This window comes from Pocillopora damicornis, chromosome 2 (assembly GCF_964200805.1).
Source record: "Pocillopora damicornis chromosome 2, jaPocDami1.2, whole genome shotgun sequence".
Taxonomy (NCBI): domain Eukaryota; kingdom Metazoa; phylum Cnidaria; class Anthozoa; order Scleractinia; family Pocilloporidae; genus Pocillopora; species Pocillopora damicornis.
In genome coordinates this window covers 8118930-8133472 of record NC_142671.1, presented here as the reverse complement: position 1 = coordinate 8133472, position 14543 = coordinate 8118930, and the positions used below count along the sequence as shown (strand labels likewise).

The following is a 14543-nucleotide window of genomic DNA, read 5'->3' as shown; positions in this document are numbered from 1 at the left end:
TACTTTTGATCTGCTCCAGTGATATCAGCATTTTTGAACATGTTTAAAGTAAAAAATACTGCAAATTGCTTTGGCAGGAAAAAAAGTCTTTACAATAAATATTCAAATCTGGTTTACAAGTAACAATTGTACTCTTTGCATCATCAGATTTTTTTTGTGTTACCTGTGTTCCTTTTTTTTTCGGTCAACGTTTTTTAAAAGTAATTATGTAAGAATTGTGATTTTTCATTTGTTAGTAATGTAAAGGAGGCTTTACGCGCCATCTACGTACCATTTAATTTTTTACGCCTTACCGGGCGACGGAGGTGTAACTGAGGGTGTGACTAAGAGATCATATCATATGACCTTTACCCACAATGCCTCAGTTTGTAGCCATTCTTCAAAACCATGGCCGATACTGCGAGAAGCAGGTTGGAGGTAATTAAACAACATCTATCCCCTTCGAGATTTCATCTAAAGTCACCAGAAAATTCAGAAACGGCCGCAGTGGGGGTTGAAATTGATAGTCTGGTGGTGCCAAACGATGTTTTGACCGAAGAAGAAATAGATTTCTACAACAAGAATGGCTACCTGGTTGTGCGAAATCTAGTACCCCAAGAGCTACTTGATAAGTATCTCCATCGTTTTCAACAAATTTGTAACGGGGAGGTGCGCGTGCCTAGTATGACTGTAATGAAAGATGTTACATTTGTCAAGTCGAACCGCTTATCTGGCGAGAAAACCATCAATAAACTTCAGAATTTCGAAGAGGACGAGGTCCTCTTCAGCTACTGCCAACTACCAGGGATTTTGAAGTACGTGGCATGTTTTACGGGACCTGACATCAAATCGATGCACACTATGCTAATAAACAAACCACCAGATCCTGGGACAATGACCTCACGCCACCCTCTCCATCAGGATTTGCATTACTTTCCCTTCCGTCCAGCCAATCGAATAGTATGTTCCTGGACAGCAATGGAAAGGGTCCATAGGCGGAATGGCTGTCTAATGGTACAACCGGGTACCCAGTACAGCCCGCTTCTGCAGCACTTCTACCCTGAATGGGAGGTAAGAGAAACCCATCATTGAAACATTCTGGGTAGTTATTTGTTGTTGTCTAGGTTAAAGACCACCCAAGCAAAGCACAATGTAGAGCGTCATTATGTTACGTACAGTTATAGCTGATTGTTTACTGCAGCAATATCCATGAGTTTTATTCGTGACTGTATTGATGAGCTCATTTTGCAATCTCTTTTCCATTGTCCCACAGTGTGTACAAAATTAAATCTTTACGGCATGATTAAGCAGAAAGTTGAAATTTAAAATCTCAACAGAAAATCACAGAAAATGTTCCATGTATGCCAAGTCCCTATTACATTCACATGGACCAGTGTTTTCAAAGAAGAAAGTGGTATCAATTTCTTATCTCGGACTTCAGAGTTCTCCTTTTCACTAGGTGGTAACCGGTAACATTTACTGCCTGTAGCACCCCTTATTACCGTTTAAAATTGCCTGAAATTCTTGAAATTCAACAGGCAAAAGGATTGCTTTACCAGGTTCAAAATTTATTTCACCTGTCATGCTTAAAATAAGGGAGAACACTGAACTTACAAAAAAAACTATTGATGGGGCAATTTTAATACCAAATTAAGCAAGAATTCTAAAAACACTGATGTTTTCTAGGGAGGAGTCAATGTACTGTATCATGGAATAAAAGATTATGATCCCAGCATTCCATTGGTACATTTGGAGATGAATGCAGGGGACACAGTTTTCTTTCATCCTCTTCTTATCCATGGCTCAGGAGCAAACCAAACAAATGGATTCAGGAGGGTATGTTGTTTCTCTTTATACTGTTTACATATTTTGGTAAAAAAGTTTCTAGTGAGGCCCTAAACTAATGTAAAAATGAGAAAAAAAAAGGGTTAAATCAAGTTTCTGAGCTTTTTCTGATTTACAGCATTATCAAGAATCCCTGAGAATGCCATGGATTGGCAAAAGCTGAGAGACTTTCCATATTTAAGGATATGGCAGACCCTTGTGGGTGTCCTTTGTGAAAAAAATTTTGATAGGCTATTTGAAGCATAACCCCCATAAACTATATATCAATGGAAAGGTTATTAAGTGCCCTATTTGGTAAAAGCTGTTTCGTTTTAGCTTGATCTAATAGTAAACTGAATGAGGTATAACAATTTAATGTGGAAGACTTTCTTTGAGCAAATCAATTGCATATCAAATCTGACTGCAGAAATAAAACTTCATGCACAATTCCAATCCTGAAGAGTTGGTTTTCAAGACCATATAAGGGTTTTTCAATATTCTGATTGGTTGCTTTACAATTCATCTGTTAAGTTTGCTGATCAAAATTTTACTGTTATGCATTGCTTCAGATGCCATTGAGGGAGATCCATTTTGAAAAATGTAATTCTCCCTGGTGGTTCTTTAGGTTGGTATTGTGGGAGTCTTTGAACCAAATTTCAAAGCATTCCATCAAGTTAAATACTCTATAAATTTGTTCAGAGAAGCCACATTCACCCTGAAACAGATTTCACATCTTTGGGTGACCACATGTCAAGTTATGTCAACACTCTGAAAACTATTGCATATTTTGACATGGAAAATAAATTAAAAATATTGGCCCTGAATGTCATCAATATCCTTAATTTGTTTTTGATTTTTGTAGTAGTTTAATTGAGGCCTCACTGGAAACTATTTTACCATTTTGAAATACAAGTTGCACTACTGAAGGACAACATCATACAATCACTTATACATTTTTGTTTGCAATTTTTGTTTATTTATTTGTTAGAGAATATTAGAGTAAACCCTTTCACTAGCAGGAGTGATCAAAACTTGATTTTTCCTTAGATTACCATTAGATTTTAAGCAGAAAGGCGATTAAAAGTATCACCAAAGTTCTCTGTGTTTGAAATGATAAGAAATGTATGGAAAACAGTGTTGAGAATAGACATTCAGATCTGGGGAGTGGAAGGATCAACTGTTAGGGTTAAAGTTAATTGTTATCCATTGTTAAGCTCATCAAGATAGCATCATGAATCCCACTTTTTTTAAAGGTTGAGATGTTTAGTGTCGTACATGTAACTTTGTTGGGACATTGTATTGTGTTTTTGGGTAGGGTATCTTCATCCCAAAGTGCTCCCCTCCACTCTGGAGTATAAATGGGTACTGATGAAATGTCAGGAGCATCTGAAAAAATCCTTGATAGAGATGGGTGATGTTGCAGGGGACTGGTTTCCCATCCAGGGAGAGAAGCAATATTGCTAATCACTTCATGATAAAGAAATTGGGACTAGCTCTGACTAGATGGACCACTTAGCCATCATTTGCACAAGAATATCAACTATATGTTTCTCCTCTTTACAAAATTGGAATTGGCCATAGTTTTGAATATCTTTCCTCTTATGGAGGACACGACTTAGTTATCAGTAATTGATGTTACCCTTGTTCAATAAAGTTTATATTTATTATTATTATTAAGAGTACAGACTTAACTTTCACTTTTTAAATTTTTATTTAAGGCTATATCAGGGCACTTTGCCAGCTCACACTGCTATTATATTGATGTGAAGGGAACAATTCAAGAGGGCATCGAGGCTGAATCCTTAGAAATTGTACATAAGAAGTTTGGTGCAGATATTGATTTGTCTTTTCAGGTATGAGAGAAAATATTTAATGTCTTGTTCATTATTATTTTTATGGTACTCTGGGTCAGATGTCACCACAATGATCTCAAAAATAGTGTTATTAATATCATAATTAATTCTTTTTTCTCTCAGGGCATTTGGAGGTTGAAAAGTCGCCTAGTACAAGGCAATGAGGGAACCCTGTGACATGCATTAAACTCCATTGGTGTTGCTGGGTTACATTTCTTAGTATGCACACTGTAAGGCCCTTGGGCTATTACTTTGCACCACTGGTATGCAATGCGCATGCAATGCACATGCAATGCACTGTTCAAGGCATGAAGTGAATAATGATCAGGACAAATCAATCCAACAGCCATGGTTGCAACCATTGTAGAGATACTGGTCGAGGGAAATGAGTATTTTCTGAATGATCAAAGGGGAGAAAAAGTCAGATTTAGACAGAATCACTTTAGTATCTTTTCTCAAATTTACTTTTGATGAAAATGGCATTGAATAAGAATGTCTGAAAAAAATGTTGACATACCTTGCAGGCTGGTATTGTAGAAATCAAATCTTTAACCCTTTAACCCCTTAGTGTGTCTGGCTTCTAATTTCTCTTTAGATTATCTCCCTTGAATCAAATGTAAAGGTCAGGAGAGTAAAGGAAATGATCACTGATTTAAGAAGCTTTTGATTGTTAAACAAGTTCTCCTTGTCAGTATTATAGGAAGACTGAATGGAGGGGGAGAGGGGGGGGGGGCTCAGAGCAAATTTAGTAATTGGTTGGGCAGAGGTGAGGAGAAGACGAGATGATTTCCTTTCTCAAGTTAAGTTTGGTCAAGGGGAGGAACAGTGGTACGTTTTCGCATTTTATTTCTCAGTAAACTTTGGGTTTAACCTGGGCAGTTACACTGTGGAAAACTTACTATATCATTCATTGACTTGTGGTAATGCAATAATTCAAATAAAAGTGGGCTATGAGCAGGGATGTCTCCAGAGGAATACCTTTTATTGGGATTAAGATGATGCGAGCTGCTGACGTAGAAGAGAGACCTACAATTGGAGAGGCATATGTTAAAGACGATTTATTTTTTATTTTTTTGCGATAAATTTTTGTTTGTCCCAAGCTTATCAGGAGACGAATTACTCTAACTTCCAATACTCAGCGCAAATTTAGCATCTTTCGTATTCCAAACACTAACAACTAAGGGAAATATTCAAGCGGTAATTGATTTAAAGATTGCGTGTAATACTGGTAAAACCCACAAGAACCCAGAAACAACGTCTGTACTGAGTATTAACCGTTTTAAAGGATGATGGAAGAAAATCAATCGGAAGGTGATTAAAAAAGGAAAAAATAAAAGAAAAGGGCTTTTGTAGGCAGAATTTATCGTTCAAATTTATTAAGTGTCACATCAAGTTGAAAAAGGCTTCACAAATCAAAAATCATTCAGTATATTCAAAATATATAATTCACATTTTGAGGATAATTGATTAATTCGTTTGCAATCATCATGTTCAACACCGTTGTCTCCAATCTTTACTTCTTCCTTGCATCTGTAAGTGGTTAAAAAAAAAAACCAACAAAGAGATGATAAGCAAGAAATTCATGATTTAGGAATCCTTTCCATGTTAACACCAAGATCTGCTTTGCTTGTGTCGGTTTTGAAATCATCCTATGTACATTTGTTCTGGAGGTAATCTGGGGTGTTCGTGCTCACCACCAGCAAAATTGTGCGTCGAGAATTACTACAATGATCTTTTCGGTTTGATCTCTTAAATTTAATTAAGTATCGGATTGTAAACAAGCTCATTTGGTCTTAAAGCTGTTTCCCGGCTGAACTCTCCAATGCTAATTATCGTAGTTCTCTGAACGGGTCAACCTCCAGAATTAAACAGAATATCTCGGACTTAGCTACCGAAGCGAATATGAGGTCGCATGCTATCTTTTCTTCAATGAAAAAATTGCATTCAATTTGAAAGATTCGACTTAAGTGAGAAAGGAAAAGTGACTTTCTATCTTCTAATTTCAGGCCCTTGATGGAATACCATTAAAATGGAAAGAACCAAAATAAGAAAGTTTTGGTTAGAGAGCATTAAGATAAATTAAATCTACCAAAAAACACTTTTAATGACGAACTGACCTACAGCTGGATTTTCTGAGTCTCTTGTGAATTCAGGGACATCTTCGGCTCCAGAGGCTAGTTTCAGCTCCTCATCAAAAGCTGCTAATTGGTCTTCATCCATTTCTGTGGCCTCTGGTACTCTCTGCGCCTGGGAGGCAATCACGAAAGCCATCAAAAAGCAGAACACAACAAAGGTCCTCATGTCTGTAGCTCTTCGCTAGTTTCTTGTCAACCTTTGCTGCCCGATTCGCGCGGATGAAATTTGCTAGTAATGAATAAGGCTTCCTTTCTCTTCTTTTATACTCAAGCACTCAAATTAAATTGTTTTTTATTATTGACAGAAAGGACACTTGTCATATGTTTACTCCTTAGAATTGTCCTTAATTAAAATTGGTCCTCTAACTGGCTTAGTTGATTTAAAAATAGCCGTGGAATGAGATCAATTTATACAGCTGCACGCTAAATAAGTTGAAAGAGAAGGTCTTTTGAGTTTCGTGAAGGTTTCGTCGTCATTAGAGTTTGACGGAGATTTCGAAACACATGGCAAAGTTACAAGTTTTGGAGGTTTCCGACTCTGCTCGTTGGAACAAACCTATTCTGGCCAGGTTATAACGCGGTCCATTTTAGTTATATCCCAACACATAAACAGTCGGAATAGTAAGAATAAATAGTAACCATCTTTGTTAAATTAAATAGATATCTGTGTATATCTTCTAATATTGCTAAAAAATTTCTAAAAATTTCCAAAATTTAAAAAAATCGTATTTAAATTGAAATTCTGCCTGCTTTCTATCACAATTTTGAGGGCTATTTCGGAATTGTTCTCCTTAGATCTAATCTAATCCCATTCATTTGTTGGTTTGTTAACTGTTACCTCTCTCTTTTTTTATTCCATATTGCCATCTGCATTCATTGCTCTTATACTAAAAAGTGTTTTTCAAATGTTTGATCAGCAATTATTTGCCGGCAGAAAACGAATAAAGCCTTCTCAATGTCGATTGTGTGTTTTCAATACAACAAATAAAGCGTTTTGGAACATATTAGTTCAAGTTAAATTTAATTCAAGTCAAAAACCGAGTTTAATTTTGGATAATAACGGTGGTTGCTTTTTAAAAGGGTGGATACACCTTAATTAATGCATAACAGAAGATACCATCTTTACACTTTAGATAGGTTTTACTGCCATGAAAAGAATTTCCTCTGAATCCATTCTCGCGTTATTCCTGGACGGAATTGTTCAGTACTTAGGTTTCGGCCTGGTACTGCTACTGAGACTCCATAGGGTAGGCTAACGCATGGATACTGCTGGTACTGTCATTTTGTAGTGAAAAGGAACGTTTGATTCATTGGTCTTTTAACTCAATCAGACGTCACAGATACCATCACCAGTGGCCTCGCTTTAATGATTCAAAGAGAACTTTTCATTTTTTTGTTCACAAGTTTGTTTTGTCTAAAGAAGTTTATGAGATTTGGCAACACTCATAAATCAGACATTTAATTTAATAAAAAGTCTATTTGATAACAAAATGAATGAAAGTAACAATTGAATAAAAAGAAAAATTCTAATTCCTTTATCGGCATGAAAAAAAAAAACGCTTTGTAAAAGATGACGCGATGCAACAGGGCCTACGTAAAGAAAACTTACGTGAATTAGAGGATTTTTAACAAGCCTTTGCGCCCCTCGATCTCCCATGGGTTTTTACGGGTTAGGTGTGAAATGGAAGGTATCACAAGTAGAAGAAAAAAACGGTTTTCTGTCATTGGACATTGGTCAACTTTATAACGAAAAGGGAACAATATTTATTATTGAATAAGTTTCTCTGGGTGTTAATTTAACAATTTAGCGAAATTGATTTTCTGCCAACTAATTGAAGTAAATAAAGACCCGAAGGTGGATGTCAATGTTTAGTTTTAACCGAGACGAGTTCAAACAAAAACCGAGAATATTAAAGAAAAGCGTTATACGAGTCTAGTTGGTTGGGAAATAACGTAATTCTTGCCACGTTTCATTTGTCTCTTGTAAAGTGGCATTACTAGATGGGAATGAGAAGAAAAGACTTGGTATAAAAGTCTAATTTAAATTTTTCTTCGACATTGAAGAGATAACCAGATTTGTACAGAATAGCGAGCCAAGTTTTATACTGTACTAGATTCATTTACTATTATCCCAGGGGTAGTGCTAATCGGTCTTCGAACAATTGGGCATAGATCTCGAACCCGGACACTTCTACCTGGGGTCCAGCGCGAGCTTACCTAGCAAGCGGCCAACTTGTCTTCCAGTTGGAGTTGAGAAATTGCCCTTTGTATGGTGGAATAACCAGACATTAACCGAGACAGATTTATAACCAACAAAAATTTATTTTAGGTTTAATGGAACTCCTAAAATAGCCAGAAAAACTTGTGGATTCAGTCTATCTTGATAGTATTTGAACAGCTCTTTCCCTTATCTGTCTCAATCGACATGACTCTCTCAAACAGACCAAAGAAAGTTTGGTAAGTTGTTGAAACAATTACGAATAACGCTCCTTGTCAGGACGAAATTGCATATGTTAAAGAAGAGCAAAAAAAAAAAAAAAAAAACGTGACTACTCTCAGTCACTCGCTCATCCTGAGAGCCGTTGAGAAGTCCACCTTAAAAATTACGAAATAATGGTAAAGTGTTTCACCTGGTTGAAATATTTTGCATGTACTGCTTATAAAAAGTTCATCATTTCTGTGTGAAAATCATTTGTTGAATCAGGAAATATCAAACTCTCTGAAAGTTTACGTTGGCATGGGTAGACTTGGTTGACTTCCAAAACAAATTAATCAGAGCGTTTTAACCCGCTAAACCGACAGAGCAACTGGTAGAGCTGCACTTGACTTCCACTTCCTGTTTGTTCCTTGGCACCGCACAGTAACTAAGGAGCACGTGGAAATCCCACAACTCCATGCACACCGACCAAGAAGAGGCACCTCGCGACGACACAGAACCTCACTTTTCTTTTCCAGTTTCCTGCACATCAACAAAAACCCCTCGCGTAAATGAGTGATGTGGAAAGCTAAACTTAATAGCAAGAGGATGTTTTCTTCATGCAAAACAACTTTCCCTGAACTAATATACAGGCAGTTATTTAACGCCTAAGAAGGACGGCTACCAATCATTTCTGAGAAGTTAAACGGTTCAAAAGGGTGCGCTCTGTTTGTCTTTGTGCCACGTGCAGGCAACGAGCCATGAAGACGAAGAAGAATTTTGATTATTCGATTGATATAAATATTTAAATGTAGAATTTCTAAACTTCAAAACAATTTAGAAAAATGGGAATTGAATTGATAAATGCTGAGAAGAAATTCAATTTTAAAGAGCGTAGCTCTCTCCACTTGAAAACCAATCAATAAATATAATTGACCTCTAATTCCCCGTCGATAAAACACAATTTGAAACGTTTTAAATACAAAGAATTGAGATTCAAAATGTGTAAAAAAAATACATAATTACAAATTGGAACAATTAAATTATTAAAATAGATCGACATAAACAGTTAAATTTCAAATTTTGTGGACAGTTTCCTGCATTATCACATTTCTTTCCTCTCCTGCCTTGTCTTATTTACACACAAGTCAGTTATTCCGCTTTGAGGATTTTGTTGTTTTTGTGCTTGGTGTGTTGCAAGCTGGAACCAGAGCTAGAGGGAGCCTGAAGGGTTACTCCAAGCAGTGGAAGCACAATCTTGGTTAAAAGTATTTTGAGAATGAAGATAATGAGCCTGAAAAGAATAATGGTAAAAAAGTATATTACGTACTTGGTTGTCACAGGTGGGAGACAAAAAAAATGTTTGATTCCCCTTGAAGAATCGAGCTTCAGGCCTTTGGATTTCGCGCTTCGTGGCTCTAGCCCGAGCTAAAGAGAACTCTATTGAGAGTTTCGCCATTAACGAGAAGAATGACCATGGCTCTAGATCTGATTTGGCACTTTCCAGCTAAGTGTGGAAACTACTCGAAAGTTGGGTAGAGACGTTCAGCACATTCATAAACTCTTGTGAATTATCATGTGGCCAGTTTATGCCAACACAGGACCTATCTCCAACTTTAACAGTTACTTTTGAGAATTTTCGTTGCCGTTCGCACTTTCGATTGGGTACCGCTCCATTTATCTCTCGTATCCCTCAATATCCAACGCAAAGCTAAGAGGCCTTGAGGTCTGTTCTCGATCCTAACTAATTGCCGGATCACATTCCGGTTTCTGTAGCATGAAGCGACTAGCAGTTCTGCAAGCTCAAGGATGGGATGCGAACCCATCGCAAACTCCTCCCTCCCCTCCCCGCTTCTAAAGGTTCGTCACGTTTTCTTGATAGTTGGCCCGGCGGTATTCATTTATTCTCCCGGGTGAAGAAAGCTTCCTAACTCCTGATTAACCAAGGATGGGATGCGAACCCATCGCAAACTCCCCCCTCCCCTCCCCGCTTCTAAAGGTTCGTCACGTTTTCTTGATAGTTGGCCCGGCGGTATTCATTTATTCTCCCGGGTGAAGAAAGCTTCCTAAATCCTGATTAACACAACACAGTGATCTTGCCAAGGCTCAGACTCAGACCTTTAAACCAGTATTTTGGCGCGCGAAACATTAGGTTAGAGTCTCCCTTGACAGCCAGAGTTAGATTCTCCCTGATTTTTCAACCCTCCTTACCCTTGTTGGCACGATCTCTAACCTTTTCATCCCCCGGCAAGGTGATCCCTCGAGAGAGACCTTAGATGAACCCCTTAAGAGTGAAGGTTCCGAAAAAGTGGCTTTCACCACTACTTTTTATCATTACCATGTGTAGCAGTTACCTACATCATTAAAGAGAGTCATTCACATATGCACTGCATAAGTCTCAAAAACGATACCTTGAGAGTCCCACAAAGATAATCGTGAGTATACAAATGGCTATTGCGTAAAATAAATTTTTCTTGATAACTGGAGGGTCTTCTAATTTCTGTGGACAGTGGCTAGCATCTCTCGCCTGTAATAGGAAGAAGAAGAAAAAAAATAACCTCCCTTTCAAAGTTGCATGAATTTTAACAATAAACAGAAGAAAGGAGAGATGGTAAACTTTGAGCTCCGCCGTCGCATAATGACAGATTTCAGCGAAAATTCGAAGGTTTGAAGTTCAATTGCTCATTGGGGATGATGATGTTGCTAAGAACTGCCGTGACTTCGATCGTCGCCTCGCTCTCCTTTTGCAGCTATGAACACGAAGCCCATAGTTAAAAACGAAGAAGAATAAATAGCTGGTGAATGAATGAATGAATCAATAAAAAGATGCAACTAACGAAAAAAAGCTAGACCAACAAATAACCAAGGATATCATCAGACAGTAAACTAATTGAAGCATGTAAATCAGTGCCTACCCTCTCTAAATGACCTAAAGATACAGTTTGCTTGAGATAGCTTCCAGTTTCTCCACGTACTTCTACTGTAACAGAGATCTGAAAAAGACGAGAGAAAACATTTTGCCGGTTCTGCTGTTAACCAGTCATCGTTCGAGACCTTCTGCTGGTACGGACTAAACGGGGCCATGAAAAAACAATTTTGTTCCTCTCCTTCCCTGTCTACGTAAGCAAGATCACAAACACTGTTATCTAAATTTCTTCCGCAGCAAAAATAACGAATGTAATTATAAATCAACAAAAAACTATTCCATATCATAGTTTGAATGTATTGCTCACGGTTGTGACAGTATTGGTTCCATTGTATAGAGATGAAAGTCAGGCCACAATACACTCGAGGATTCAGTCAGTAGTTTGTTATGAAAAAATGGAATACTGTTCAAATTTCTTAGGCAACAAGAGTTATCCATAATAGTAAATGTCATCATGAAGGCACCATTTATGATTTTTTTCGTTTGCTTAGGGCTACAGCTGTTTTAGGCTCAATAAAAATCGTAAAGGACTGTCACTGAATCACAACACCACATTACTTACTGGTTGATCGTTCCAGTGGACGGTTATTAAACCGTAATTTAGTTCAGTTATAAACGGATGGGTACGTTTAGAGGATGTTAAAACGTTCCTATAGGAAAAAAAGGAATAAAAATAATGAAATTATACTACAGACGAACAAAACTGGACTTGAATTAGCCTCACTGACTTCGCAAGCTCGCGACAGAAACTAAAATATAGTTTTACTCAATTGTAAAGTAAATTCTATTTCATTTTCAAGCCACGTAACTGGAAGGAATTTTTACCTTTGTTCAAAACATTTAGTAAATTTTAAACTGAGAACTCATACGCTACATGCTACCCACCCTAACTATAACTGTATTTTCAACCAAAAGAGAAAAAGGGAAAAGACAGCTTTGTAGCCGAAACTACAAAAAACCTGCAGATGGGATGATCTTTAAAACGCCACAATTTGCTTAGGAAAAAGTTCCGAAACCGTATTAGCAACGAATAAATTAAGTGTTCACGACTTTTATTATTTTTTCTTGAAAAGTGGGGAGCGAGAATCTTAAACATACAGATAATTTTTTTAAAAAAAGCTTAATGACAGATGGTATTGACATGAGATTTTTCCGTTCTTGAGATATGTTCATTATATTTTACTCTAAATTGGTTAGACACAAAAATGTCTTACGTTAGCTTATCCAGTTTTATTCAACTAGATCCGCCCAAAATCTGTATCAATAGGAAATCCTCTATTTCAACACCGCATTTCCATGTGTAATATATTTTCTGGGCCGAGAATTACTCTTTTGGGGAAACTTAATTACCCATTCCGGTCATTCCGTGTTACACACAAAGAAAAGGAGAAAGTTAGGAAAACGGTAATGCAAGAAAAGAAAAATAACATATGCGTTGGCCGGGAATCGAACCCGGGTCAACTGCTTGGAAGGCAGCTATGCTCACCACTATACCACCAACGCTTCCATGAGAAAGTGGTGAAAAATGAAGATACAAATTGCTCGTGGCAGGTACTAAATAAGACCGTTAAGAGCCTAGATCATAAAAATTAACCGTCACTCGAACAGGCTACAAGCTTTAGTTAGCTCTTTGAGACAGAAATAAGCAGTATGAACTTGGGTCTTTTTTGAAATAGCTGTATCGAGATTCAAACAATGAACATTTGTCTTGAAACAAATTAATTTTGTATTTCGTGACTCCCCGAACACGTGTGACATCGTCTGGTATCAAATCTCGACAAGAAAAGGACTTCATTGTACTTTCTGATATTAGTCGGTATAAACGTTCCCTTGTTCGACCTTCAACGAGTCTTTGAACTGGCGCATGATGATCAACTCTCTATTTCAAAAATTCGACGATTATTAACTCATCTTGGCAGTCGCGTATTACAATTGCAAAATTCTCCAATTCTTGCTTGCTAGTAAAACCAACAAACAGCGGGGTTTCTTTGGTTTAAAGCATGAGGTCATCAAGGGTTCATAGGAGGATTATAAAGACCGCAAAATCCCAGTGTTTTTAGGATTGCGAGGAAGTGTCACACGAAACAAGTTCTGTTGATTCTCGACTTCTCCTGATTATTCCATCCATATTTAGAGCCTATTAATTGCAATAAGTCAGACAAAGAGGGGGAATTCAAAATACCCTTTTCAGCGATTTCAACGTTTAGATGGGTCTAGAGCAGGAATATAATTTTCATCTACAAATTTATTCGCTTAAAACCGGCGGGAATTTTATGTTAATTGGAGATGCTGACTTAAGGGTTGGAAGAAGAAAAAGTTGCCTTATATACTCACTCTAAAAGCCAGCGGCACGTGGCTTTCGACATCCAAGATACACAGGTGGCTGTGAGTCCGCTGGAAGTAACCTCATAGAGAGGATAACCTGAAAGGGAAAAATGCAATAATCAGATAGAGATATGTCTTATGAAGAGTGTTTATTTTAAAATGATCAAAATTTTCTTTGAACTTATGTCTATTCATTAAAAAGCTCCAGATGCTGAAAGTATAGAAAAAACCTCTAATTGTAAGCAGCTTTCACCTTTTAACCAGGAGAATATAAGAAACTATGAATGCGCTATGCTGAATTATCAAATAAATAGAGTCACAGTTCCTTTTCATCGCTTGCTTTTTTGAAAAATGTTCGGAGCACCTGACATCTGATGGCAGCAAGCAACCTCAACTAGGACATTATTTTGTTTTCACGAATTGGAAAGATACAGTTATCGTTTTTGAGAAACGGTTGGCTTTCCGTAGGAAAAACGGATTGAAAACAGACTTTTAACTTACCCGTGCTTGTGCTATTGAGACAAGAGAATTCTCCAAAGTGGACATCTCCACTAATGAGAATCACCTGTAATAAGAACGAGGATCAGAAGACTCAGATTCCAAGGTAAATTAATAAAACGCAAGAGGAAAATACCTCAAGAAAGAAAAAATGGTCTGGTCTACATAAGATAGTGATCTACGTTATGCTCTTTAAGGTTGTTTTGAGGATCGTTGAAAATTGCCGCTTATTGTAGAGAAACCTTGGCATACACTGTAATTGTTTGCCACCATTTCTGTTGTGCTTTAGCATCTTGTAATGAGCTGAAGCTGAGATCTAAATGAATGAGCTCTCTTTGTCACTGCCCAGATACATTCACTGCTGCACAGAAATCATGGCCCGCACCAAATTCAACTCGAGCCGCAAAATTCTTAAAACAAGCTTGCAGTAGCGTTCGCAGTTATTTCATAATGAACTTGGCCACATGTGTTTCCTGTTGTTTCACTCGTGTTGTGAACTAACTGCAGTACATCACTGTATAAACACTGTCCCTCATTGATAAAGAAGTCCCTGAACACTTACGAAAACTTTTTTTTTTCAAGCTAAA

The 14543-nt window shown here is 37.4% G+C and overlaps 2 protein-coding genes and 1 non-coding gene across 3 annotated transcripts in view; 1 reads left to right on the top strand and 2 right to left on the bottom strand.

The window, feature by feature from the left end:
- The first annotated feature begins 358 nt into the window (after positions 1 to 358).
- Positions 359 to 4613, top strand: LOC113685168 (phytanoyl-CoA dioxygenase, peroxisomal). The gene is made up of 4 exons (XM_027202650.2): positions 359 to 1050; positions 1666 to 1815; positions 3522 to 3656; positions 3780 to 4613. The coding sequence occupies exons 1-4, from the start codon at positions 388 to 390 to the stop codon at positions 3831 to 3833; spliced, it is 1002 nt and encodes a 333-aa protein (XP_027058451.2). The 5' UTR covers positions 359 to 387; the 3' UTR covers positions 3834 to 4613.
- Positions 4614 to 5001: 388 nt separating this feature from the next.
- LOC113685167 (uncharacterized) overlaps positions 5002 to 14543 on the bottom strand; it is a 13582-nt gene continuing 4040 nt past the window's right edge. The window contains exons 8-14 of the mRNA XM_027202649.2: positions 13960 to 14023; positions 13468 to 13555; positions 11696 to 11783; positions 11123 to 11200; positions 10619 to 10734; positions 5774 to 9501; positions 5002 to 5186 (exon numbers count right to left, since the gene is read on the bottom strand). Of these exons, the coding sequence (XP_027058450.2) occupies positions 9360 to 9501; positions 10619 to 10734; positions 11123 to 11200; positions 11696 to 11783; positions 13468 to 13555; positions 13960 to 14023 (576 nt within the window). The 3' untranslated portion in view covers positions 5002 to 5186; positions 5774 to 9359. The remainder of the gene's footprint in view (positions 5187 to 5773; positions 9502 to 10618; positions 10735 to 11122; positions 11201 to 11695; positions 11784 to 13467; positions 13556 to 13959; positions 14024 to 14543) is intronic.
- Positions 12565 to 12636, bottom strand: Trnag-ucc (transfer RNA glycine (anticodon UCC)). Its single transcript has one exon. It is a non-coding gene; the product is annotated as a tRNA-Gly (tRNA).

What these genes read in the sequence shown, in the direction of transcription:
- LOC113685168 (XM_027202650.2), top strand. Translation starts at nt 388, where the DNA reads ATGGCCGATACTGCGAGAAGCAGGTTGGAGGTAATTAAACAACATCTA. An exon ending in ACTTCTACCCTGAATGGGAG is followed by an intron (nt 1,051 to 1,665) that starts GTAAGAGAAACC and finishes GATGTTTTCTAG; the next exon opens with GGAGGAGTCAATGTACTGTA. An exon ending in ATATTGATTTGTCTTTTCAG is followed by an intron (nt 3,657 to 3,779) that starts GTATGAGAGAAA and finishes TTTTTCTCTCAG; the next exon opens with GGCATTTGGAGGTTGAAAAG.